The sequence below is a fragment of the Neophocaena asiaeorientalis genome, unplaced genomic scaffold (assembly GCF_003031525.2).
Source record: "Neophocaena asiaeorientalis asiaeorientalis breed wild unplaced genomic scaffold, Neophocaena_asiaeorientalis_V1.1 scaffold477, whole genome shotgun sequence".
NCBI lineage: Eukaryota > Metazoa > Chordata > Mammalia > Artiodactyla > Phocoenidae > Neophocaena > Neophocaena asiaeorientalis.
Window position 1 is genome coordinate 393,121 of NW_020172630.1, and position 26,331 is coordinate 419,451.

The 26,331-nt window shown below is 36.9% G+C and overlaps 1 protein-coding gene across 1 annotated transcript in view; it reads right to left on the bottom strand.

Annotated features, from left to right (window-relative positions):
* Nucleotides 1–2,694: 2,694 nt before the first annotated feature.
* Nucleotides 2,695–26,331, bottom strand: part of RRP15 (ribosomal RNA processing 15 homolog) — a 43,461-nt gene continuing 19,824 nt past the window's right edge. The window contains exon 5 of the mRNA XM_024739219.1: nucleotides 2,695–3,212. Within this exon, the coding sequence (XP_024594987.1) occupies nucleotides 3,069–3,212 (144 nt within the window). The 3' untranslated portion in view covers nucleotides 2,695–3,068. The remainder of the gene's footprint in view (nucleotides 3,213–26,331) is intronic.

Sequence of the window (26,331 nt, forward strand, 5' to 3'; positions counted from 1 at the left end):
CCTTCAGAGGTTTTCCAAAATTTAAACATTCCCTTTCACCCACTTATTCATATTATGAAAGACAAAATATTTTAAAGGATTGGACTTACCCTCAAATAAATCTTCCAGAACTTCCTATGGAGTCATTTCAGGTTCTAAGTACTGAAAGCGAGCCTTTGAATTAGTCCATCCAAAGCGTTTCCAAGATATATTTTTCAACGAGTAGAATAATACTTAATCTATGTAGAAGTCTACTTAACTTGAAAATAAATTCAGTATTCTAAGTTAAAGTACTAAACTACTGTAATGATTCTAAGTTATTGTCAGTCTATAACAGGTATTAATTTTGTGAGATTTCAACGCCGAAAAGCAAAAAATAAGCAACACTAAACTATGCTAATACTGAGAACATTCACCCCAGCCATCTGAATATCCAGATAAGGGAATAAGATAATACCTAGGTACTGGTTACCTGGTTACTATTTTCCATTGTTCTTTTTAAACAAACAAAAATAAAATCTTTTTATTACTCTATTACCCTAAATAGTTACCAAAAATAAAATCCAAATATTGTTATTTTTAGATTACTATGGGGGGGAGGGGTATAGTCATGCTGTTCTTTCTCTTTTCCCTCCTTGAAGAACTCAAAGACAATATCAGAAGTTAGGTGCAGAATTATTTATCTGATTGATGTCAGAATTTAAATGTTGTAGGGGGACTTCCCAGGTGGCGCAGTGGTTAAGAATCCGCCTGCCAATGCAGGGGACACAGGTTCAAGCCCTGGTCCGGGAAGATCCCACATGCCGCAGAGCAACTAAGCCCGTGTGCCACAACTACTGAGCCTGCACTCTAGAGCCCGTGAGCCACAACTACTGAAGCCTGCACGCCTAGAGCCCGTGCTCCGCAAGAAGAGAAGCCACCACAATGAGAAGCCCACGCACCACAACAAAGAGTAGCCCCTGCTCGCCACAACTAGAGAAAGCCCACACACAGCAACGAAGACCCAACGCAGCCAAAAATAAATAAATTTTAAAAATAAATAAATAAATAAATGTTGTAGGTAAAATATTTAGGGTAGAGATGACAGAGCTAGATTATTTAAAACATCCATCTAAAGATACAGAGTTTTAAAAATAATATGCTCATCCTTAGATTCATATATGGTGGTATTTTGCTTAAATATTTGATTGCCAATATGCAGAAATATTAATACATATAAAACATCCTATCTTTATGACAAAAATTATTTCACGTGATTTACATATGCTTTACACCTTCTAACATAAGTGATTTTTTTTTCTTATAGCAGCAACTCAATTTTATTTTGGAATAAAATGATTTCTGAAAGAAGAAAATCTGCCAATATTCTCTTCCTTCCTTTCAGTTTGAAAATCTTGCTCAATTTTTCTAAATTAAACTAATGACTACATGATAAGTTTATGTTAAAAAACAACTTTTTTACTAAACAAGAAGTTATTTACCCATTTCTATCACCTGATGTCCTATTCAGAAGAATTTTTGCAAAGCTTTAATATGATTCAGAAACAGATTAATAGCAGGAAAAAAAAAGTAAAATCTTTAATTCTGAGAAGATAAAAGTTTTTAGGTGCTGCAAATTTGTTTCTCAAAATTATCTACGTGTGAGGTTGTACTGAAATATTTATCTGTGTTAAGTTATACTGAGATGTTTAGCATGCTCATGTTACTACAGAGGACTAGTTGTTCACATTTATTTATATTACACTGACAAAATAGCAGTTCTATAATTTAAGAAGACACTAAATTTCAAAAGTTTGGATACATACAAAAATGTACTTTGAGCTCTGCTGGTTTAATCATTTGATATCTTAGATGTATACCTTCCTTTAGGGTAACAAATACCAGGCCATGGACTAATTTAACTTTGGCTACATAATACCTGTAACACCCAAATGGGTTTGCAAATATAAACGTCTCTGCTCTAGCACAGTTTTGAGGGGAGGATTATCCTTCGATATATAACAGATGCAAGCATGTGCAATTTGGTAGTAGGAGGGAACTATTTTTACTATGGAAAGATGGAGTAAGGGATGGACCCTTTTAAAAAAGAACAGATCACTTTTATTAAATAATTCCCCTACAAAGTTTGCATCTTAGGCCCAGTTTCACAGAAATTTCGGAATGATATTAAATAGCCCTGCTTTCTCTTCTCTTTTTGTTTAACACCTAGATTCTGAAAGTCATCCAATTTAATAATCTTTAAGACAACTATAAGAAATCAAGTCTCAAATCAGATGCAGACTATCTGTTGTCTAACTACCATTTCACTGGTCAGCCAGTCCATAAAAAAAGAATTTACGCTAACTCAAATATTTAGGGAAAATAAGGGAAACTAGAACATGTCAAATATGCTTCCTAAGAAATTATGCCTCATTGCATAAGTTAAATATGAGAATTTCCACCTCAGTAAATCTCTCATACAAAAATAACCTAACACTTAAAATAAATCTAAGCCATTATTTATATATATTACTTAGCACATAAAAGGAAATAATATAAAAGTAGAAATTTGATGTTTCTTAAATCATAATTGCCAGAGTGTCTAAAAATAAAATCATCACCCCAAATCAGAAATGCTATAATTTAAAAATTTGCTACATAGTTTTTCTCAATAGCTCACCAAAAAAAACACACCGACGCTTCCCCACAAAAAATATACATATATAGGTCTGTAAGTTAGAGGCTGAAAAATATTAACTTCAAGGAGTTCATTTTAATTATGAATTGATATTGCATTTCTACAACCCTTGGTGATACTTAAATAAAACACCAATATCCAAAAGCAACAGGTAAGCCTATAATGAACTTGGCAAAATGCATATCTCAAGTAGAAATATTTCTACAAACGTTCTAAAGAACAATGCTTAAAATTATACAAGGTCTGAAATATCATTTTAACCAAGTTTACATGAAAAAGAGAAACACCGAAGTTGATAATAGTAAAAGTCTTTTGGCTCTCTTACAAATGGTATCTTTATAATTCCCCAACTTTCAGAGCACGAGTATTTTTCTAGGAAAAATAAAATGGAAACTGTGTTTCTTATATAGCTTTATGTGTCAGAGTCACTTCCAGACCCCGGTCTGTTGTCATCTGGTCCATCACTTCCTTTGTCCCAGTCTTTCATGGATGCTCCCATCATGAAATTATCACGTAGGATAGCCCATCCTGGGCCCTCTTCTGATTTTGCTTCAGTCTGTGGAAAATTATACGATCAAAATATTCAGAAGTCAATTTCATCATAAGGAAATTTAAAAATTCCAAGCTATAAAACAAACCTGTCAACACTTTTATAATAGGAGTGAAATCAAGACATAGACTGACTTTATTTATACACTGTGATCATATATGCACAAATATGTAGTACTATGTTAAAATATTGCAGCCTTATAAAAGAACCATGGAGCAGAATTAAACTTTTTTTTTTGCAGTGGGGGGTATATAATACAGTAAAATCTAGGTTTGGTATCAATTTTTAAAATCTTCTGACAATCAAAACAGACTTACAAAATATCGTTTAACATTCAGTGATAACTTATTAGAAAATGTTTGGCAAATTATTTTAACACAAAGAGAAATTTAACAAAGGTTTTTAACCCAAAATAAATTAAAGGCGAGAAAATGAAACTAACCTGATACTGTGCTAGGTTTTGATAGATGCTATCTCATTTAACATTTGATAAAAATTTGAACCAGGGCTTCCCTGGTGGCGCAGTGGTTGAGAATCTGCCTGTTAATGCAGGGGACACGGGTTTGAACCCTGGTCTGGGAGGATCCCACATGCCGCGGAGCAACTGGGCCCGTGAGCCACAACTAGTGGGCCTGCGTGTCTGGAGCCTGTGCTCCGCAACAAGAGAGGCCGCGATAGTGAGGGGCCCGTGCACCGCAATGAGGAGTGGCCCCCGCTCACCGCAACTAGAGAAAGCCCTCGCACAGAAACGAAGACCCAACACAGCAAAAATAATAAATTAATTAATAAAACTCATTCCAAATTTCAAAAAAAAAAAAAAATTGAACCAAATGTTCTTTATTTAGGTTATAATCTCACTGCCTGGCCAAATCATGGACTCAAAAGACTAATCACATGCTAAAACCATAAATATCTGAAACAGGCAATAAACATAATAGGTAGTCAATTCATTTTGTTTATTCATAGGATTTATATAAAACTGTGTAAGAGAGGCTAAGAATTACAGCCTCTTATTTCATGCTACAACAGTACCACCTTGTGGCATTCATTAAGTAATGCAGGATGCTGAACTCTAAACTGGTTTCTTTCCTTCATTCCACAAATATTTACTGAGAACTGCATATCAAATACCTTTCTTAGTGTTAGAAACAGAGTGATGAACAAAACAAAGTCCCTGTCTTCATGGAGCTAACAGTCTGTGCTTTTCTACTTATGCCATTCACAGAAATACACAATGTGGGAAAAATCTCTCTAAATATACGAGAACCCATTTGGTTAGAAAATACTGTTACCTTATGGGAGCCATTAATCATATAAAAAGCAATTATTAAGGGAAAAGATGTTAAAGACGTTTACTGGGTTAAGAGATTACTTATCTAATTCTGCTGAAGCTATCTTTTATTTTAAAAAATATAGCCCTGAAACAGTCACACCATTAAAAAAAAAAAAAAAAAAGGACACTATTAGGAAAAATCTCCTATTGGCTTACTCCTCAGGGCTTGTCCCTCAGTAGAACCCAAAGACTGGACAGCATATAAATGTGACCAAAGATTTGCAGAAATGACTTCGTGAATCAAACAGTGCACTTTGTACTATAATTTAACCAGCATAAAGAAACAAAAACATCTGTGCTAGGTTAAACCCAACAGTAAAACAGTTCCAATGCTTTTCATGCCACACTGATAGAGAGTAATGAAGTAGAAAGGCAATTTATAACGCTGCTCACGGAGGATGCTAACACCTCCCCATCCCTCATCTCTACAGTGTCAAACCTACATTCCTAAAAAACGATTTCTGCTTCTGTCAGATTAAATTACCTAACTGGATAAAAGGCCATTTTCCCTGATTCAACTGAAGTTTTCTTTGCCAATCTCTTCACCTTACTTAAGAGAGACAGTTGCTCCCAATGAACAGAGATCCACTCAGAACCAATAACTGTAACACTTCTCCTGCCAAATTAATTATTCAAAGTTTTCAATTAAATTCTAAAAAGTGTATGCTTCCTGGTACAGGCATACACAAATTACTAACTAGTAAAGACAGCCTGACATTAATGTTTGTGTTTACATGCGAGTATGCACAACCTTAATGGTGAGGCTCCACGTTTAAATAACTACACCCAACATGCTATGAACACGTTACCAACCCAGAGCAGGCAGATCCCACGTGACCGACCTCAATGCAGACTGGCTTCTACATGAGAGTTCACCCTGACAGCCAACTTCTGCCGCATCACAGAGTTGCAGGCACCACAAGAAAGGAGGGAAGGAAGAAGGGGAGACGAGGACAAAATCTTAAACAGGCAGTTCAGAAAGAAAGAAAGGAATAACAGTGGACCAAAGGAAAGGATTCATTAATTTAAATGGTGAGACCTACTGTCTCGATCAAGACGATCAAGTAAATGTATGTTTCAGGCAAAGAGAGCGATCACAGCATAAATTCAAAGCTCTTCTCAATTGTCCAACTGGAAGATAATGAAGTAAAGCTTTACTGGGGGTTCTTGGTGGTGGCGTTCTGGTTTTCAAGCACTCATACAGTCTGCTTCAGTCAGTCTCAAAGTGTGGCCCTCACACCAGCATCAGCATCACTTGTTAGGAATTCACAATCTCAGGCCCATAAATACAGAAACATTAAAAAAACAACAACCCCCAAAACTTGGGCCCTGTTCCGGACCTACTGAATCAGAAACTCTGGTTTAATCTGTTTTAATAAGCCAACCAGCACTTCTGATGCTCACTAAAGCCTGACAACCACCAAATAAAAGGACAAATATTTCTTAGAGACAGTTTTCTTTCACTGCTGTAAGACTAAGTACACTTTACGGCTGAGAGAGAAAAGATTTCAGATTTTGGAATCCAATGTCAGACACAGCACTGGATGCTTGACAGACTGCCATCATTCAAGCTACATTACAGTGGCATTTTTATACCACAAAGCAACAATATGGAGAAAAAAACTGACAACATAAAATTTAGTACGAACAAGTGTGGGTTAATATAGTTTAAAAACAGGTATTTTCTATAGTATCTCTCAAGACGGCAGCTCAAGAAAAAAAACATCTCTCAAGATGACCCTTTAACTTCTAATGCCTCCACATGCTGAAGAAATATGCAGCAAGAAAGAAGGCAGGGGATCCGTGTGAAGGCGGCTGTTTGAGCATAGACGACTAGTCCTGCTCAACTACGCAGCTGAAGCAACAAAGGAAAGGTGACTGTTGTTGTAAAGACATAATCCACTAGGGCAAGACCCAAAGAGAAAAACAGCCACAGAGCTTTAGACGGTGGAAGCAGATGGACTGGAGGCAACTGTCCTGGCAAAGCCAAGGAAGCTGCGACCGTCAGGCTGACAGCTAACCCAAATCACGCGGCAGAATGTTCAGGGGAAAAAACCCAAAACTTAGAAACGGGCAGTTCTGGGTACTTCTGGAAGTGAGGGTAAGAACAGAGGAACCAAAATAAAGAGAACTGGGTGACAGTAATCTTAAGAAACAATCAGGTCTCTAGATCCGTTCCCCACCCCACACTCCCCTGGCAGAACATTTGAGGTTTAACCCCTGGAGAGGTTATGAGCTAGCACAGATGAAGGCATAGGTGCAGTACCAAAACCAAGGGATTAGGTTACTTACACACACACACACATTCCACCCCCAACAATGAGTCCCAGCCTTCTTCTCACATTGGGCTCCCAAAATGCTGGTCAGCAGATCTTTTTTCTCCAGGCAGGAGATCAGGAACACTCTAGAAAATCTGACCAGTTAATAATAAATAACCCACCGAGAGAAGCTTACATTAAAGCTCACATGTCATGTGGACAATATGCACATACCCAGAGTTTCCAGTAACCTTTTTAGGATTATTTGTTCTAGTCATGAACAGACAACTAAGTTTTATCAGAAAGAAGACAGAGAATAACATAAACACAAACATTTAAAAAGCAACTTGCTTGGGAGACTGGATTGACATATATACACTAATATGTATAAAATAGATAATTAATAAGAACCTGCTGCATAAAAAATAAATAAAATTCAATAAATAAATGAAAAATAAAAAGCAAATTGCAGGAAAAAGAAACTATTCAGGTAGACAGCAGAAGAAGAACTACAATCCTGCAGCCTGTGGAACAAAAACCACATTCACAGAAAGACAGACAAGACGAAAAGGCAGAGGGCTATGTACCAGATGAGGAACAAGATAAAACCCCAGGAAAACAACTGAATGAAGTGCAGATAGGCAACCTTCCAGGAAAAGAATTCAGAATAATGATAAATGAAATCAAAGAGGGAATCAAAAAGTACCTAGAGACAAATGAAAATGAAAATGCGACGAACCAAAACCTATGGGATTGCAGCAAAGGAAGTTCTAAGAGGGAAGTTTACAGCAATACAATCCTACCTCAAGAAACAACAAACATCTCAAATAAACAACCTAACCTTACACCTAAAGGAACTAGAGAAAGAAGAACAAACAAAACCCAAAGTTAGTAGAGGGAAAGAAATCATAAAGACAAGAGCAGAAATAAATGAAACAGAAACAAAGAAGACAATAGCAAAAATCGATAAAACTAAAAGCTGGTTCTTTGGAAAGATAAACAAAATCGATAAACCATTAGCCAGACTCATCAAGAAAAAGACGGAGAGGACTCAAATCAATAAAATTAGAAATGAAAAAGGAGTAGTTACAACAGATACCGCAGAAATGCAAAGCATCCTGAGAGACTACTACAAGCAACTCTATGCCAATAAAATGGACAACCTGGAAGAAATGAACAAACTTTTAGAAAGGTATAACCTTCCAAAACTGAACAAGGAAGAAATAGAAAATATGAACAGACCAATCACAAGTAGTGAAACTGAAACTGTGATTAAAAATCTTCCAACAAACAAAAGTCCAGGACCACATGGCTTCACAGGTGAATTCCATCAAATATTTAGAGAAGAGCTAACACCCATCCTTCTCAAACTCTTCCAAAAAATTGCAGAGAAAGGAACACTCCCAAACTCATTCTATGAGGCCACCATCACCCTGATACCACAACTAGACAAAGATACTACAAAAAGAGAAAATTACAGACCAGTATCACTGATGAATACAGATACAAAAATCCTCAACAAAATACTAGCAAACAGAATCCAACAACACATTAAAAGGATCATACACCATGATCAAGTGGGATTTATCCCAGGGATGCAAGGATTCTTCAATATATGCAAGTCAATCAATGTGATAACCATATTAAGAAACTGAAAAAAAAACCCATATGATCTCAATAGATGCAGAAAAAGTTTCTGACAAAATTCAACACCCATTTATGATAAAAACTCTCCAGAAAGTGGGCATAGAGGGAACCTACCTCAACATAATAAAGGCCATATACGACAAACCCATAGCAAAAATCATTCTCAATGGTGAAAAACTGAAAGCATTTCCTCTAAGATCAGGAACAAGACAAGGATGTCCACTCTCACCACTATTATTCAACATAGCTTTGGAAGTCCTAGCCACGGCAATCATAGAAGTAAAAGAAATAAAAGGAATACAAATGGGAAAAGAAAAAGTAAAACTGTCACTGTTTGCAGATTACATGATACTAACTACTGGGCATATACCCAGAGAAAACCATAATTCAAAAAGACACATGCACCTCAATGTTCACTGCAGCAGTATTTACAATAGCTAAGTCATGGAAGCAAGCTAAACGCCCACCGACAGACGAATGGATAAAGAAGATGTGGTACATAGATAAAATGGAATATTACTCAGCCATAAAAGGAACGAAATTGAGTCATTTGTAGAGACGTGGATGGATCTAGAGTCTGTCATATAGAGTGAAGTTAAGTCAGAAAGAGAAAAACAAATATTGTATATTAATGCATATATGTGGAACCTAGAAAAATGGTACAGACGAACTGGTTTGCAGGGCAGAAATTGAGACACAGATGTAGGGAACAAACGTATGGACACCAAGGGGGGAAAGTGGTGGCGGGGGGAAGGGTGGTGGTGGGATGAATTGGGAGATTGCAATTGACATATACACACTAATATGTATAAAATAGATAACTAATAAGAATCTGCAGTTTAAAAAATAAATTAAATTAAATTAAAAAGAGAATATACTGAATAAACTTTAGTCAGTTGCTTTTAGTGTCTTTTACAAAAACAAGAAGCTCTGGGGAAAACAAGATGTTTCTGCTAGGACAAAATGCATGACAGGACAATACTGCCTGGGTGTGGTTTGGTTTTTAGTGCCTGGGGCACAGTCCATATGAATAGCATTTCTCATAATCCTCCTGATATGATCACTGGAGAAGAGTGGGAATTGAGCTTTTTCACTTATTTCTTTTAAAAAAAAAAGAAACTATTCAAATAAAGAAAATTTAGGGGAAAATACCATTAATATCCTTGAAGAGTTAGAAGATTATATTGCATCCACAAAGAGAGAACAGTTACTATTTTAATATAAACATTAAGAGAATAACAAAGAGCTTGAAATTTAAAACACGATGGCAGAAATAAAAAGATTATTATAGGGGTGAGAAGATAAAGTTAAGGAAATCACGCAGAAAAGAGTAAAAAGAAAAATGTGATGGAAAACAGAAGAAAAAGTAAGATAATTGGAGAACCAGTCCAAGAGGTTTAACATACAAATAACAGGTCTACAGACAGAGGTATGCAAAAATGGAGAGGAGGAAAATTGATGAAATACTTCAAGAAAATTTCCCGAAAAGTGAAGGACACACATTTCCAGAGTGAAAGGAGCCCTCCTGAAAGTCCAAAACACTAAAGAAAAATTGAGCCACATCAAGGACACCATGTACAATTTCAGAACAAAGGGGTGCTAAAAGAATGTGCTACAAGCTGCCAGAAAGCAAACAAATAAATCACATACATACAGATGATCAGGAATCAGAATAAGATTCAGATTTTCCTACAGCACCACTGGAAGCAAAAAAGCAACAGATGAATGCTTTCCAAATGCTAAAAGAAAAGAATTTCCAATTGAACATTTAATACCCAGATACACTGTTATTCAAGTGTGAGGACAGAATAGAGGCACTTTCAGACACATGAGGTACCCAAAACTTTACTTCCAATTAAGCCTTTCTCGAGAAACTACTGAGAATGCCCTCCACAAAAAGGTGGAGTAAATCAAGAAGAGAAAGACACAGGAAAGAAAAAAATAAGGACATCTAATGCAGGAAAGAGAAGGGCATGTCCAGGATGAGACTGAATGGAGACTCCAGCACGGTGACTAGTCAGGCAGGGTGGAAAGCTCGCAGCAGTGACCTCGGGAAAGGCTGCTGAGAGCTGTCATCACCAGCCAACTGCCACAGTCCCATCATTTTAACTGGACAAAACCCCTAGAGGGTATGCTTTACCGAAACAGTGGGAGTAAACCAAGAAAGAAGAAGATACGAGATCCAGGAAATAGGGAATCCAATCCAGCAGACATTCCAAGGATCAGAAGAAATTTACGTCCCAGGATGACAACTGTGAAGTGGCCCAAGGGAGCAATCAACCCAGAAAAAGGAAAATAGAGGATTCTAGGAGAGAATGTCTCCAATAAAGTTTTTATAATAGATACATTACCTGAGGTAATTTCATTTTGAAAAACTAAATAAATTGTGGACGTTAAATATGAAAATCAAGGCAATTATTCATTTCAGGAAAAACAAATAGAAAGGAAGCATAAGTAAGGAATATTACAACCTTCAGCTGTAAATAATACTTGTACAGGCATAATAATATATGTTGAACCCTGAATTAGCAAAAAATTATAAACTAACTATATTGAAAGGACATCCGGGAGGAAACAGAATGTGTAAGAGGAATGAAAGATTTGCCTACAATAAGAGAAAGCCAATAGGTAACACCTCAAATTGACAAACCAAAAGATCTGGCTCTGTGATAGTTGGGAATATGAGATGTGTAAGTACCAGCAGAACTAGCCACAGGAGCCAGCTGTCCTGGTTGCCCTGGGGGCAGAGCTGTGCAGAGTAGACAGAATGGGGCAGAAAACTGCTTTATTTGATAATGAACTTTTTGGCAAAATGTGGTCTTTTAAACTATATGCCTAAGTAAAAATTAATCTAAAAAGGAAAAAACAGGACAACAAGGAGAAAACCAACTATTCTTCAATCATTTCCACAAATCCCCAAGTTTTACAAGCCTCCTCCAACATCTTCCTAAAAAAATCTCCCCCAAGAAACCTTTCTGGTTTTATTAACCATAATGATTCTGCTTTCCTTTCTAACTTATTCAATGAAAAAAAGAATTATACTATGAAGCTATTATGTGCCAGACACTTTATATAATATTCCCTTGCTTCTAATTCTCCTAAGTTTCCTAGCCAGATTGCCATCATCCTTCTCATCTTTAATAAGGAAACTAAGGCTCAAAGAAGTGAAGCAACTTATTTAAGTCAGAGTTAATAAACAGCTGAGTCAATACTTAAATCCAGATCCATTTGATTCCAAAGCCCAAGTTCTTTCCATAATACTACACTGCTCTACAACTTAATCAATATGAACACAATATATTACTAAGTCATCTGTTACAACCTAAAAATTACACAGTAGAGTGAGTACTAAAGTACACTGAAAACAACTGAATACACTTTCAGATAATTTCTATGAAAGTCAAAACTTGGGCAAATTATCTCACACAACAGATTTACATAATTTCAACTTACTGGATCTTTTCCATAAAGATGACTTAACCATTAAGTAGAAAACCTCTTAAATGCCTGGAGCACCCACAAAGAAAAGGTGGATCAGAGATTAATATAAGAAAAGGAGAAAGCTTGAAGCAAATTCCAAATGTGTCATTTGTTGGTAAAATTTTCCTAGGGTGATCCCTAGATAGATTTCATTAAATGTTAAGACATCACGAGAATTAAAGGTTTTTGTTTTATTTGTAAAATAGAAGTAGTGGCAATATGATGTATTATGTTTACAACAGGAATAAAAAACCAAGAGAGTTCTGGATGTGAATCATTGTTAACCACTGACTACAACACTACAAATGAGAAAGTTTAGATAGAGGTCCGAGACTTGAAAGAAATTAAATGTACTTCCCTTTCTTAACCTTGGTATAAATGTAATGTAAGAGACAGTTAATCATACTGTACATGTGAGGCACAGATATTTACCACCATCAGATGGAAGTTGTTTTGACATCTAAGTCTGGATGTCTTAACATCTAAGACGGGACTGATAAAAATTTAGCAACTTATGAAGTCTGTCAGGGTTACTGCAAGGCGGCAATGACTCAATGACCTAAAGCAACCTACAAGACAACTCTCTGTGCCTACATCAACTGAAAAATAAAACTGACTTAAATGCAAAAAACTTAATGAAAACCATATGACGCAAGGAAACAAAATAGTCCCCACCCTCACTGGCCTGGTTTTACACAAATATTTAATCAAGATCATACAGAAGCAGTCTGTGTTGATTTTGAAGATGAAGACAACCCTTAAAAATGTTAATCAGCTTCCATTTCAAGGTTCAAACATACACTGGCAGCTATTGAAAAGAAAACTGAAAACAGAGGTTTGGAATTATTCATTAGTCTAATACCAAATAATTAAGAGCTTAACCTCATTTTAGTTTTGAAGGGGGAAAATTAAAGTCAAATCCTAAAAAAATAAACATTATAATCATATCTAAATTTAGCAATCAGCAATAGCTGATTTCATTGCTTTCCCTAAGAAGAGCGTTCTGTTTCCATTTTAATTTATTTTCACCTAAACTAAAAAAGGTTCATACCACTGGTTAAATTCATCTTAATACCTTTGTTGTTGCAAATTTTTGGAAGCTATTTACAGCTGTAGTTAGTAATCTCCCCTACATTTGTGAAAGGAAAATCAAAATGGAGTCAGTATTGCTAAGAGAGCCCTCTAAAACACAGCCAAGGGGCCATTAAAGAAGTGTGATTTACGCACATCTCAGCCTGGATGGAATCTCACCCTTTGACCTGATGAAGCCATCCAGAACATCTACCAGAAGTTCGGGACAGCATAGCCTATCTACTTATTGGACCCTACCCTAAAACAGCTCACGATTTCTTAAGGACAAAAATATTTTCTGACTTCAGTCAGAGTCAATCACAATTCTCGTCGGGTGACTTTTAACAACCTCATGGCTTTTCATCTTTATGATGAAACTTTCTCTTCCCTGGAACACTCTTCTGGGATCAACCGAATCGTCTGCATCTCCCAAACTGCAATTCTTAAGACCCCAAATAAACTCTTTTCTTATTTGCAGACTCCTGCTTCTTTTTTTTCTTTCTGGTTGACATATTAAATCCTATCTAAAAGTTCTGCCTTGAAAGGAAGGGTATATGAGAAATCCCTTTATATAAAAAAATGTATATAAAAAAATGTAAAATATAGCCCCAAAGCTTTAGAATTTAAATAAGAGCACAAATGATTTTCTAATTGTGCAAGACATTGTAACATCCCTCTAAAGAATTGAAAATTCAATCATAAAGGACTGAAAATTTTCAATCTAGAATATACGAGAATTCCAATGAAGAACCTACTGGTTCAAGTTTATATGAAAGATCCCATATCTAAACAAACTCAAACTTTTCTCTGATTCTCACAGAATTCTTAATAAGCAATTCCTACTTGCCTTTATCAATTTTTGCTTTCTCTATTCCTTCACAAGCTTGTTTAACTCTTACTAGGATGGTATTCCAGGCAACAAGTCCACTGGGCTTCATTTTTGTTAACATTTTGTTAACTTTTGTTAACTTCTTGTATAGTTTACAAATTCAGATGGGTAATTTCTAAGATCCAAGCAAACTAAAAAAGCATTTAATAAGAGATCCCAGGAAAAAAGATCAAGATGCTGAAATCATGTCACCTTTAATTACAGTCCAAGCACATATTAAATGTACAGAACTCTCTAAGAAAACCTAATGCTTCCTGGCTTTCCAAGAATTCAGGCCTAATATTCCTGGAAAACAAGCTTTTTTGATGCATTTTTTTTCATCCACTGTACTGTTTTTTGCTTTTATTTCATCTGCTGCCCTTCACTTTACTATGCACTTAACACTTATGTGCTTGTTCAAAGTGGTTCTATTTGGTTTCTTCTGTTCTAACTTGCTATCTACATACATCTAGCTCCACAAAATTAAGTCTTAGGAAACATTCCTGCATCCATGATTTTCTTCATTGTTTATATTCTCCTAAGAATTGTTAAAAGCTGACTATACTGCCTAAAAAGACAAACAGAACATCTCAAGGAGCCTTTTGACACAAGTGCTCTATACATTTTCATACTCAATTAGGATCATGAAATATTTAGAATACACTCTGCCAGTCAGTCTCTTAAAGCACATCCTTATTCTTATATCCACTACATTACACAGTACATTATGAGAATTGAGATTTATAAACAAATTAGCAGAGCTATGAATTTATCTAGAAAAGAGACACCAATGTTTTAATATCACAACTTTGTTAAAAGCTTAAATGAAAAAAAACATACATAAGCCCCTCCTCCATGTGAGGACACAGCAAGAAGACATGTCTATGAACCAGGAAGCGGGTCCTCACCAGACACCAAATCTGCCAGTGCCCTGATCTTGGACTCCCAGCCTCCAGAACTTTGAGAAATGAATGTCTGTTGTTTAGGCCACCTAGTCTGTGACAATCTATTATAGCAACTTGAATGGGCTAAGACAGCATGTTACCTGACTATTCCCTCTTCTGAAATATGAGGGATGATAATAGTAAATACTCTCTCCCTCACATATCACATACACACACAGCCATAAAGGTCATTGATATAAATAAAGGGCTGCTTTTGCCAACAAAAAACTCCTTGTCATTCTTTTAAATGTAATATGTGATTATTATCCCTCCATTCTTCTCCTTAATTTCTTGAAGTACCCAACCCCCAAGGTCCTTGCAGCAATGAAACGTACAGACTTCTTGCTAGTCCGACACTGCAGTTAGTTTATGAGACGGGGTATCAACAAGGAAAAAATTTTTTTCAAAATATGGAAAAGTTCTTTGTAAAACCATGAAAAGCTAGCTGTACAAACAAAACTAAGTTATATCTGGTAGATAATATGCATACTATCAATCAATCTAGTGAAGTCAACAAAAGATTTAAAAATAAATGGATTGTCTCACTAGAGTTCCTTGTACAAATGGGTGATTCCAAGTCTGGGACACAGGAAGTTCAAGGTTTGATCTGGGACATCTTGTTATCCCAGAAGGCAAGAAGTACTCAAAGAAAAATGGGGTCATGTCAAAAGGGCACAAGAGGCAGTTTGCACTGGTTCCCATTACCTCATTTGTGAGTTTAAGCATCAAAAAGCATAATGTTTGTAAAATATTGAACAAATAAAAATTCTTATGTCCATGATACTAAACAAAAAACAACAAAAGGCGGGGGGAGAGAAGGCTCTCTTGCCAGCACTGGAGATGACTGCTAACCCAACTCCTCACTCCAGAAAGCAGTAATTAAAGGGAAGGGAACTAAATTAGCCCCCATCTTTAGGAAATTAAATCCATCCCTAGAAAAATTAAATAAATAAAAAATAAATGAGAAAATCGCCATTCTGTAAACTCCAATGACATAACTGTTTTAGGCAAGGATCATCAATTGATGCTAAAAGGCAAAGGAAGGATGGAGAAAGGTATACTTGCTCCTTCCAAAGTTATTCATCCCAGAAATTACTTTATAACTGTAGGGGGAAAATGCACTTTTAATAAGGGACTATTTATTACCACTTTAACCAAATGAACAACTACCATCACTAATATGGATGTGATGCAATAGTAAGTACAGACCATCTAAGTATCACACCTATGAAACAGGCCAAAAGCGTTTAACCTAAATCCTAACCTTTAGTCCTAACTTCCAGCCTACTAAAAAAGGGGCAGAGAGGAACAAGTTAAAAGATATCATGACAAAACCATCAGGCAAATTCAGAATCTGGATTCATTCTTCAAGACAACTGGTTTGTCTCTTTATATATTCTTCTTAAAAAAAGGTGGGGTGGGGTGGGAGAGGACAAGGGACTAGTCAAGAAGAAAAGAGACCAGGATACAAGCAAATGTACGGTGTGAACCTCGACTGGATTCCAGTTCTCGGAGTTATAAAAGAATCCTTTGAATTCTGTGGTATGTGAATCACACAACAATAAACCTAATTTTTAAAGAAGAATCTCTGGGACAGTATAGAGACTACCTTCAAATAATCAGCCCAAACAAACAAAAACTAGGTGGAGCGAGGATAGGCAGACAGCTATAAAATAAACACATGGACAAGTGCTAACAATTTTAGAAACTAGGTGACAGAAATACTGGTCTTTCACATGTTTTTCCTGTTTGAAAATTTTCTATAAAATAACTGAAAAAAAAAAGGATTCTAAAATTTCTATTAGGCAAACAATGATTAAATGATATCCAATAACTTTAAATTCCTTGATAAATGAATAGAAAGTCAATTCTAACAGTAAACTTATAAAGAATTTTCTTTCTTCTTTTTTTTTTTTTTGGCCACACCGCGTGGCTTCCGGGATCTTAGGTCCCTCACCAGGGATTCACCCCGGGCCCACAGCAGTGAAAGCGCCGAGTCCTAACCACTGGACCACCAGAGAATTCCCCAAAGAATTTTCTAAATGAGTCTAATGAGTTTCATAATTCTGAAGTGTTTTACTATAATATTTTATCTTACTTCCTCCTTAACCAGTTTTAAGGAATGAGGTTTTAAAGTGGGTCATCCCCCAAGTGCTACTACATAACCAGTGAAGGGGAGGTGAGACCCAGAACTCAGCAAGCTGCCTTGCTTACCTCTCTGTCTAGTCTGGGCAGGCAACACTGGGGCTCGCCAGACAGCCCCCCTTCTTTCCAGCTCATCTAGGTGAGAGAATGGAGACAGTTTTCTGTTCTGCTTCTAAAAAAGTACCTCACTATTTTAAGCACATGGGCACTAATGGCTGAAAGACAGTTCTGGAGCAATAGAGACTAGGTTTTCATCCCGAGTCTGTCAATTATTATCAGTGTGTCCTGAGGCAAGTCATTTAATCTGACTTTGGGTTTCTCATCTTTAAATGAGAGTTCTAGTATTTCTTAAAATGATAATTATATAAAAACACTTTCCATAGTACCTGGCGCAAAGCGAGCAATAATAAGGCTCCTCCCAGCCCATTTACCCTGTCCCCACCACTAATGCCCTGAGTCATCACGTACACACAGAGCCCCCGACTGAGGACATCTGTGATCTTCTAATGTTCTGCGCATTATTCACAAAGTTGAGGACATACAAATAGTAGGAAAGCACCCACTTAGAAACCAAATCCCCCTTGCTAAGGAAAATCTTGTTAAGTTACACAGTTCAACCACAGCTTGAAGTGTGGGGTAAGAGAAAGTGGACACATTTCTAGGTCCTCAAAATCTAGTTTTATTAGTTTGTAAAAAGTATGCATTACTAGGCCAGACACACCTAAATGAGAGAGAACCTTCCAAATCTAAACACAATTTTTATTCAATTATTAGATAATTTTTGGACGATCCAGTAATTCAGCAGTAGTAACAACAGTTTCCTTACAAACTAGCTTCCAACTTCAGATTCATCTTTAACTATTATCTGTTAGGAAAAAATAAGGACTATAAGAAACTCATTCTAATGACATGCTATTGCAAACATTTATATAGTGCTTACTAGATGCCAAGCTTTCTAATTCTAAGCACTTTACATATACTAAATCACTTGACTCTCACAGTGTCTCTGTGAGGTCATTATAACTCCTAGAATGACTGTCTTAAACAGAGAAGTATCCTAGGTTTGGTGTGGGTAAGCAACCCATCTGCAGTTAGTGGCAGACCAAGTATTCTGAACCCAGGCGGTCTGGTTCTCTAGTCTGTGTGTAAAATAATTCTTTTGATTTTTAAAAATGCACCATAAGTGCAAACACATGGGTGTAAGACACATCTTGTGCAGGACATTTAAATTAAAAAAAGAAATCAAAGAAAGAAAGAAAAAGCCTCAGTCTCACTGATGAAAATCCTATGCAAGCAGCCACTTCAGCCCCTTCAAATAGAACATTTCTTCAAAGCAGGCCAGAAGATGTACGGCACCACTATTAATTTTTATTTTAACAGTAACTAAAGATTTCCACAGCAGCTCCATAATTATATTTTTCACTTATACCCATATTTCCCCCATGTCAAATGCTGTATGTTACCACACTGCCAAACGTAGGTTCACTTTGATTAAAACTGCTGTTCAAATCAGAAACCACCCTATGTTAAAATTAAACAGCATATTTTAAAAGTGAGTACAAAGAGAAACTGGCTTTAGGCTGTTCCCATCAAGAGCAAAGTGTACAGTCATGCTCATTCTTACTTCAAACTTGGAGTCTCTCTTTTGTCTAAACTCTAATCTATTTAGGCATTTTCAGTAAACAAACATTAAGCTGAATTATTTACAAAGTGAGCATTCCACACATTCCTGTTAGAGCCGCTTTCATGTGAGAGTAAAACAGTGTTGCCCTGCAATGTAGGGGCAACTTAAGGACAGCATCTTTCTCCACCCCCTTGCCTGCCTTCCACATCCCCAACTCCTTTTAAAAACTGAGGCCTGGAAATGGCCTGGGGACCACCTAGGGACCTGTGTGAGGAGTCCCTCCATTCCTAGGCTTTCCTCCCTTGGGAGGAGAATTCAGTAGGTCTATGAATCAACAGGAATGAACAATTTTAAAAGTACACAGCAATTCAGAGTCTAGGTCTAAGTTACCAAGATACCAAAGAAGCCAGGTATTTCAAAAGTATTCCCACCACTAAATACCTAGCTGTGAAGAAATCACATGGTTGTCATTTATGAGAAATGTATGAGAAACAGAGCCCCCTAACTTATCTCTATGCTTGACACTTAAAGCACTCATATCACAAAATCGGAAAAAAGTAAATACCTAGTCTTCTTCCAGTAACTTTCCCCCTTGCTTTTGATTGAAATTTGTTGTCCTGCAATCAGTAAGGAAATTACTTTCTAACAGAAACTAGCTAGCACTTTCTCTTACTACAAAATTATTATTGCGGTTTCGTTTTAACAAAAGCCCAAATTGATATATTGACAATTTCAAATAAATGAAAACACTGCAGAAAGTCTGTAATTTCAAGAGTGTTAATAACATATAGTCAATGACCTCCTAACAGCAGCCAATATACTCTCCTTAGAGACTTAACAGATTTAAATTGCATCACCTTTGCTTCTGTGCCACCTTTAAGGAAACAGGCGCTTAAGTTCCAAGAAATCTGACTGAATTTTAGTCAACTTTTCAAGAAAAGAGCAAAAGGAATAATCACAACTTTGAAAGGTAAGGAAAAAAATTAGCAGCTCTAATTATTAAAATCTTGATTATTCAACATACTGGGAAAACATCACTCTAGACTGGTATGTGTTCTGAATGGGGGAAGGAAGGTACCATTCCCTTAAGGATTAAAACTAATCTCTAAGGAAAACTTTTCTTATACAAAATGTAAGTTTTTGTTGCTTCCTTAAACAGAGTGTCCTAAATACAATCTTATCTTAAAAAAAAAAAAAAAAAAACTCACTCAAGGTCAACATCAAGGAAGCAGCCAACGTGCCCTGCCACATGTTGGTATGTGGCTGGTACATTCAGGGCTGCATTTATTTGGTCCAAGGGAGGGATTTACAGATTCTGGATTAGAGAATTCCCTCCGAATAGGTGACAATTAATTCTTTAAACCTAGAAATGTTTCCATTTCTAAAGTACACTATTCACCTTCCCCGACTGGGTAAACAGACTAACTGTCCTCTGTGTCCGGGACCCTGCAGAGACAGACAGACTCGTGAGCTCCTGCACTAAGCGGCCTTCACACACACTGCTCTTCGGGCCGCCTGTTCCTTTGTGTCAGGCTTCCCGCACCAACCCAGGGCCTCTGCCCGGCGCTTGACGTTTTTGACCTGATTTACTGTCATCCGTCTCATTTCTCATTACAACCTGGAGCAGACATTGCCTCCAAAAGTCTTTACCTCTCAGACATGTTCCACCTTTTACAGTCTTGATTTGGTGAAAGCTGTCACCATTTCTGAATCTCCCAAGCTGTCGTCTACCTCATGGTCACCCACAGTCCCTCCCTCTCCTTCATCCCTCTGAATCAGGTGAGTCCCAGACCCAGTCAACCTCAAAACTGCCTCTCAAATCTGGCTCCTCTTTTCTTCTCACCCCCATGCAACCTTAGCTCACCCGCTTTTAGTTCTCCCCTCCTGCTCTGATTACCACAATAGCCTCCCACTGGTTGGTCTTCTCACACTGGCTTTACATGCTCCAGCCTTCTTTTTCTTAAAAATAATCAAACCTGATCACATCACTTACCTGATGAAAAATTACAACTGGCTCCCAAATGCCTAAAGGATAAAGTCCAAATTCCTTAACTGAAGGTACGAGACTAAAAAATCTGATCCCAACTTACTCAGAATCCCCTTTTCTAGCTCCCCACCCATCAGCAAACACCCTATATTCCAACCCCTATGGAAGAAGAAAAGAGAAAAGAAAGAAAATTATAAAGAATGTGAAAAACTGGAAAACTCTTAGGCTTTTTTCCCTTACAGTAGTACAAAGATTGGCAGTTCTTTTCCTCCTAACCAACTGCTTAAGTGTGCCTTGAAAGGAAGTAAAAATGAGATGCACGGTCTCTTTTTTCCTTGAATTATTACTAGTGAAAATGTCCACTGATTATGGCTTCATTCTCTGATGCTTATTTCATTTAAGTGTTTTCAAAGACTGTCTCAGTATAGGCTGGTTTCAGCAACACTGAACACTTGTTCCAATTTGTGACTTTCTTTACAAAATTCTTTAGCTTGAAGGTAAACACTTCAACAGAAGTATCACTCACTGCTGCCTCCTTCCCTGTTATCATCTGAATTCACCATTATACAATGAAAACTGCTTCTTCAGTTACTCAAAGCACCTTTACCTACAGGCTAGGTTGGTTCAATGTATGAACTAGTGCCACCAGTATGTTTGCTTCATGACATTTTAAAATCAAAGCTAAGGTTCTTATATTCTTCCAAAGCACATTCCTCTTGAGAGTCACATTTTCTATGAACATTCTCACATCATACTTTTTCCAACTTTAAAACTTTCTAATTTCATGAGCTAACAACTGTACCACCTGGAACACATACTAAAACAATTTTTCAAATGGTTTCTCTTCTCGTTTCTATTCGATGGACTGATTCATTCAAAGAACCAACCTCCACTGAATTTGACATTCAATACTTTACCCCAAATTTTTATTTTTTGGCTAAGAATCACTCTTTTCTTAGGCTTTCTCACTTCCACTAACAATGTTGCATTTCATAGCCCTATCTCACAAAACATAAATAAAATAAAAAATAAAAATAAACTAAGTCCCCTGTATTGATTTAACAAGATTTACTGTGACATGCATGACATGACAGGGAATAGAGGAAACAATGGGCATAAAAGTGGATACTGGGTAGTGAACTCACCAGTAAGTGACATACTTCTGCATATAAGCTTTACAATATGAGGAACTTTTTAAAAAAGGAAAAAGCAAAAAAAACCAGAGTGTTAAATTTGTGAATGCCAAGGTGTAATGTGTTTACATTTATTAACGTGATGCATATCCTCTGTACAAATGACCTGGCTTAACGTGATGAAAGAGATACACAATTATTTATTAAGAAAAAAAATTAAACCATACATATGTAACTGTAACTGAAGAAACAGCTCGTTTTTTTTAGAGATGAAAAATACTTAGAATAATAACTGCCCTAGGCACTAGAGTGAAGGCTTTTTTTGATTTACAAATATTAGCTGTTATTTTTTCTGAAACAAGCCCATCAAGTACCTTTTTGTCTTACTTCACAGTACCCAAGCTCAGCTCCAAGGAGTAAAGTACAGTAATTGGTGACTCAATTGTAATTTAATATATCAGTGTGACATCTTTTAAAATACTTGTAAGTCATTTCAAAATCTCTTTCCCTAAAAATGATCTTTAAAAAGCAATTACACCTTTTCTGCCCTAAGGAGGGGTTTATAACATATGAGTTCCCAAGTACTTTGCTCTAGAAATAATGACTACCTACAACAAAATTAGGAAAGAAAAAGATTTAAAAACTTCTAAGGGCAACAGCATTATCCAAGTCAGCAGGATCAGAGGAGGAAAAATGTCTTGATAAAGAGCTAACGATATGAAAGGCAGTCTTGGAACATATGAAAAAGTACTCCAATCTAGGCACCAAAGGCCTTGAAGAAGATCATGGTTTTAAATGAAATGAGCAGACTTTAAACAGCTGAAGTTGTAGCTCACGAAAACAGTAAATATAAAAACATAAAATGAAGTAAGTCAAATGTAGATGTATAATGCACAAATACATATCACCCTTAAAAAAGAGTTATAAGTCATAGATATGTGACTTGTAAAGAAATGAATTAGTAATTCTCGGTATCGATCAGATTACATAACAAAAATTAACAGACTAGTCAAATTTTTTAAAAAGCTTATACTCTCTTTTCTTCTTTATTTTCTAAGAAACAATGCGAAACACACATGTGCCAGAGCATGAATCTAAATAGCTAAAGACTCTCAAAGGAAGAGAGATAATCACGATTGTTTCCAAAGAAGATGCAAACCCATAGAAATAGAGGTGAATATATCTGCTTCACGTGGACGTTTCCCTCTTTATATGGCTAAAATTTTAGGAAGTATGCCTGTAATGTATTTTTCAAACAATTCACTTCAAAACATTAAAAATGTCAAAATTTAAAGGTTTATTGTTTGTGAAATACTTTATAATCAACTTAAGACTACGAGTAATTCCATTAAAGCAATAGGAAGCTACGATAGATGAACCTTTTTGCTTTTAAAATAAAAAGGAGGTCTTCCAATTAACCCCCAGACATGCATTTATCTCCAATTCTTACAGAAAAGCCTACAAAAATTAAAATAAAGGTATAAAAGTTATAAACATACAAGGAAACAATACAGAAGGGAAAACAATAGGAGACACAATACGCCAGCAAATTTTGGGGGGATGAAAACTAGATAGAGTAGTAGCAACCAATTAACAGAGAAAAATAAGCTGATGTTTAAGTGGCAAACAGTGGATCCATGCTCAGGAACTGGGGGCAGTGGGCAGAGGTAGGGGTAATGGGTGTGATAAAAACAGAAGAATGGCTGATAGTCCGTGTAAGCAGCAGTTATTAGACCTCTTGGCCCCCTCGCCCGCTTATGGAGGCAGGTGACTGACACTAGCATGGACAGTAGTTTACTCCCTGAAAATATTAAACCAGAGAGGTCCTGGACTCTGGAGCACCGGCTAACACAAAGAGCTTGTACTGGATAAGTCTACATACTGAATGCTGGAGCCCCAAACACTATTCCTACATTCTGCTCCAAGAATACTGGCAGCAAGTTCTTACCCCATACATAGGCAGAGGATTCTTAAGAGTCTTCTCTAGAAAAGATATAAAGTTCCAGAAGAAAGTCCTAAAGAAACTGACATTTGGACATTCCCCAACAAAAGCACCAACTCTCTTGAGCTCACCAACCAGTAAAGCCTGGGCTCATGCTGGGATGCTCAATCCATTCTCTAGTACTTTACTCGTAAATATGAGTAGACACTGAGGATCGCCATGTACTAAGGAAGGCCTCCAACTGGAAAGACTGAGGCCAAAGCAAACAGCAAAAATGAGCTCAGAAGAGACTAAAACAACGCAGAGTAGAAGACAAATTTAAGATGCCTATAATTAATTCCCCAAAGAGAACAGATAGTGCATTCGTGAAACAATAATAGGATCCCAAGAATAAAACAAAAGAACAAAAACTGTTCTTCAAAATTAAAAAATATGAAGTCATGTATTTTTAAAACTCGATTTAAGGGCTAGAAATCAAAGAACTTCCCCCAGAAAGGTGCCAGAGAGAGAGAAAATTAGAGGGGAAAAAAGTTATGAAAATCAGAGGATCAATCCAGAAGATCTAACAACCAATTAGCAGAAATTCCAGAAAGAGAACACAGAAAAAAAAAAAAGGCACAAAAATCATCAAAGATATTAAATCCAAGAAACCAAACAACGTGTCTAGAAGGGAGGAACGTGAACTTGTCACTGGGTTGAGAGAGCTGCCACGGGCTCAGCACAGGGAGTGAGCAAGCCGCCCGGCGCATTTCACTGCAGTTTCAGAACAGCAGAGATAGAGAGACGAGCCCAAAGGTTCCAAGGGGTAAAGAACCAGAAATCAAAACAGCACAGGGCCTCTCACTGGCAAAAAAAAAAAAAAAAGAAAAAGAAAACGAAACAATAACTTCAAATTTCTGAGGGAAGATTATTTCTAAGACACATCTATACTATATTAGTTTCCCATGTCTGCCATAGTATCACTACCACCAAGTGGGTGGCTTAAAACAACAGCCATTTAGCGTGGCACAGCTGAGAGTGTGGCCAGGCCCCCTTTCCTGAGGGCTGTGGGAGAGACGCGCTTCTGTGCTTCCTCCAGCTCCTGGGGGCTGTCGGCACTCTGACTCGTGGCTATCACTCCAGCCTCTGCCTCCGCTGTGACACTGCCCCTTCTGCTTCTGCCTGTCAGATCTCCCATGTGTCTCTTAACAAGGACACTTGTCACTGGACTTAGGGCCCATGCAGATAATTCAGTATGATCTCTTCATCTCAACATCCTGAACTTAATTACATCCGCAAAGACCCTTTTTCCAAATAAGGTACATCACAGCTTCCAGGTATCAGGATGTGGACTTATTTCGGGGGCCACCATTCAACCCACTACATATATCTAGCCAATGCATCAATTAAAAATGAGAATACCCAAATACGTTCCCAGAAAGCTACTGGTAAATGTAACCTCATCAAAATGAGGGAGAAAGCCAAGAGAAAATAAGACATTTAGTCCAAGAAACAGAGACTACTGCACAGGGAAGAGGCAAAGGGAATTCCCAGGACAGTGATAAAGCAAAGTCGAAAATAGACAGTGCCTAGCAGGTAAAAAACAATCAGTCTGGACTGTAGCAGGGTGACCATGAAGAAAATAGTACTGAGAAGGGTTTAAGAGTTCTTTTGAAGAGTGTAGCAAGCCTTTGGTGCATAAAACAAAGCAAATGTTAATTCCAGGAAAACAAAAACTGTAAGGAAATAAAGAAAGAAAATAATATTATCATATATTACTTGGCTTAGCAGTGAATAATGTTTACATTGAATACTGATTTAGCCAAAAACATGAATATACTATATTGGAAGGACCGAGTATGAGATGTATGGGGTCGAAGGAATGTTAAGAATGCCAATTCTCTACCTTCCATAAAAGATAATATCTAATATTGATAACAAAACAGTATGAATATTATTTAATATATGGAGGTAAACACTAGAAGAAAGATCTATTACCTTGGGGCGAAGGGACGAGACAAGGGGTAGAGGGGGATGGGGAAGGGTATTTTATTTAGTCATAGTTCCCTTTTGGAGCAGTGTTCCTATTGCGTTGAAAATAAAATTTAAAAAAAATTAATGCAGCAAAAAAGAAAAGGTTCTGAGAAAAGTAACTTGTTCAGGGCCGTAATATAGCTAAGAAACGTTTGTCACAATGTCTCAAAGTTTCTAATGTCTTGCAGGAGTATGGACATTCTTGAAACAGGGTTCTTAAATCCCCAAGTCACATGTCTTCCTAAAGATTCAAAAACAGACAAACAGACAAACAAATAAACCAACCAACCACACACAACACCAAGAGCACTCCTGAGGTATACTGACAGTAATGGACCCGACCTCTATGTTAGATTATTACCACTCTACCCAGCTTTGCTTAATATAACACGACTGGCTCTTGTTTGTTTTGAACTTTAATGTCACAACCACCGGGTAAAGGGGCTGAAGATACGAAGGTCTTTCTAGATTGGTTTCCTGACAGATAGCTGCCAGTGAATCCAGTTTATATGTGGATGGACGCTAAAGATTTCACAATATTAGAAATAAGAGATTAAAAGCCTGTGTTCTGAATACCATTATGCTCAGAAAAGAGACACCAATGAGCAACTTCCATAAAATCTCTTCTGTCAGACTGTATGAGGAGAGAAGGAGCATTTGTTAGGCAAATGTGTAGCAGC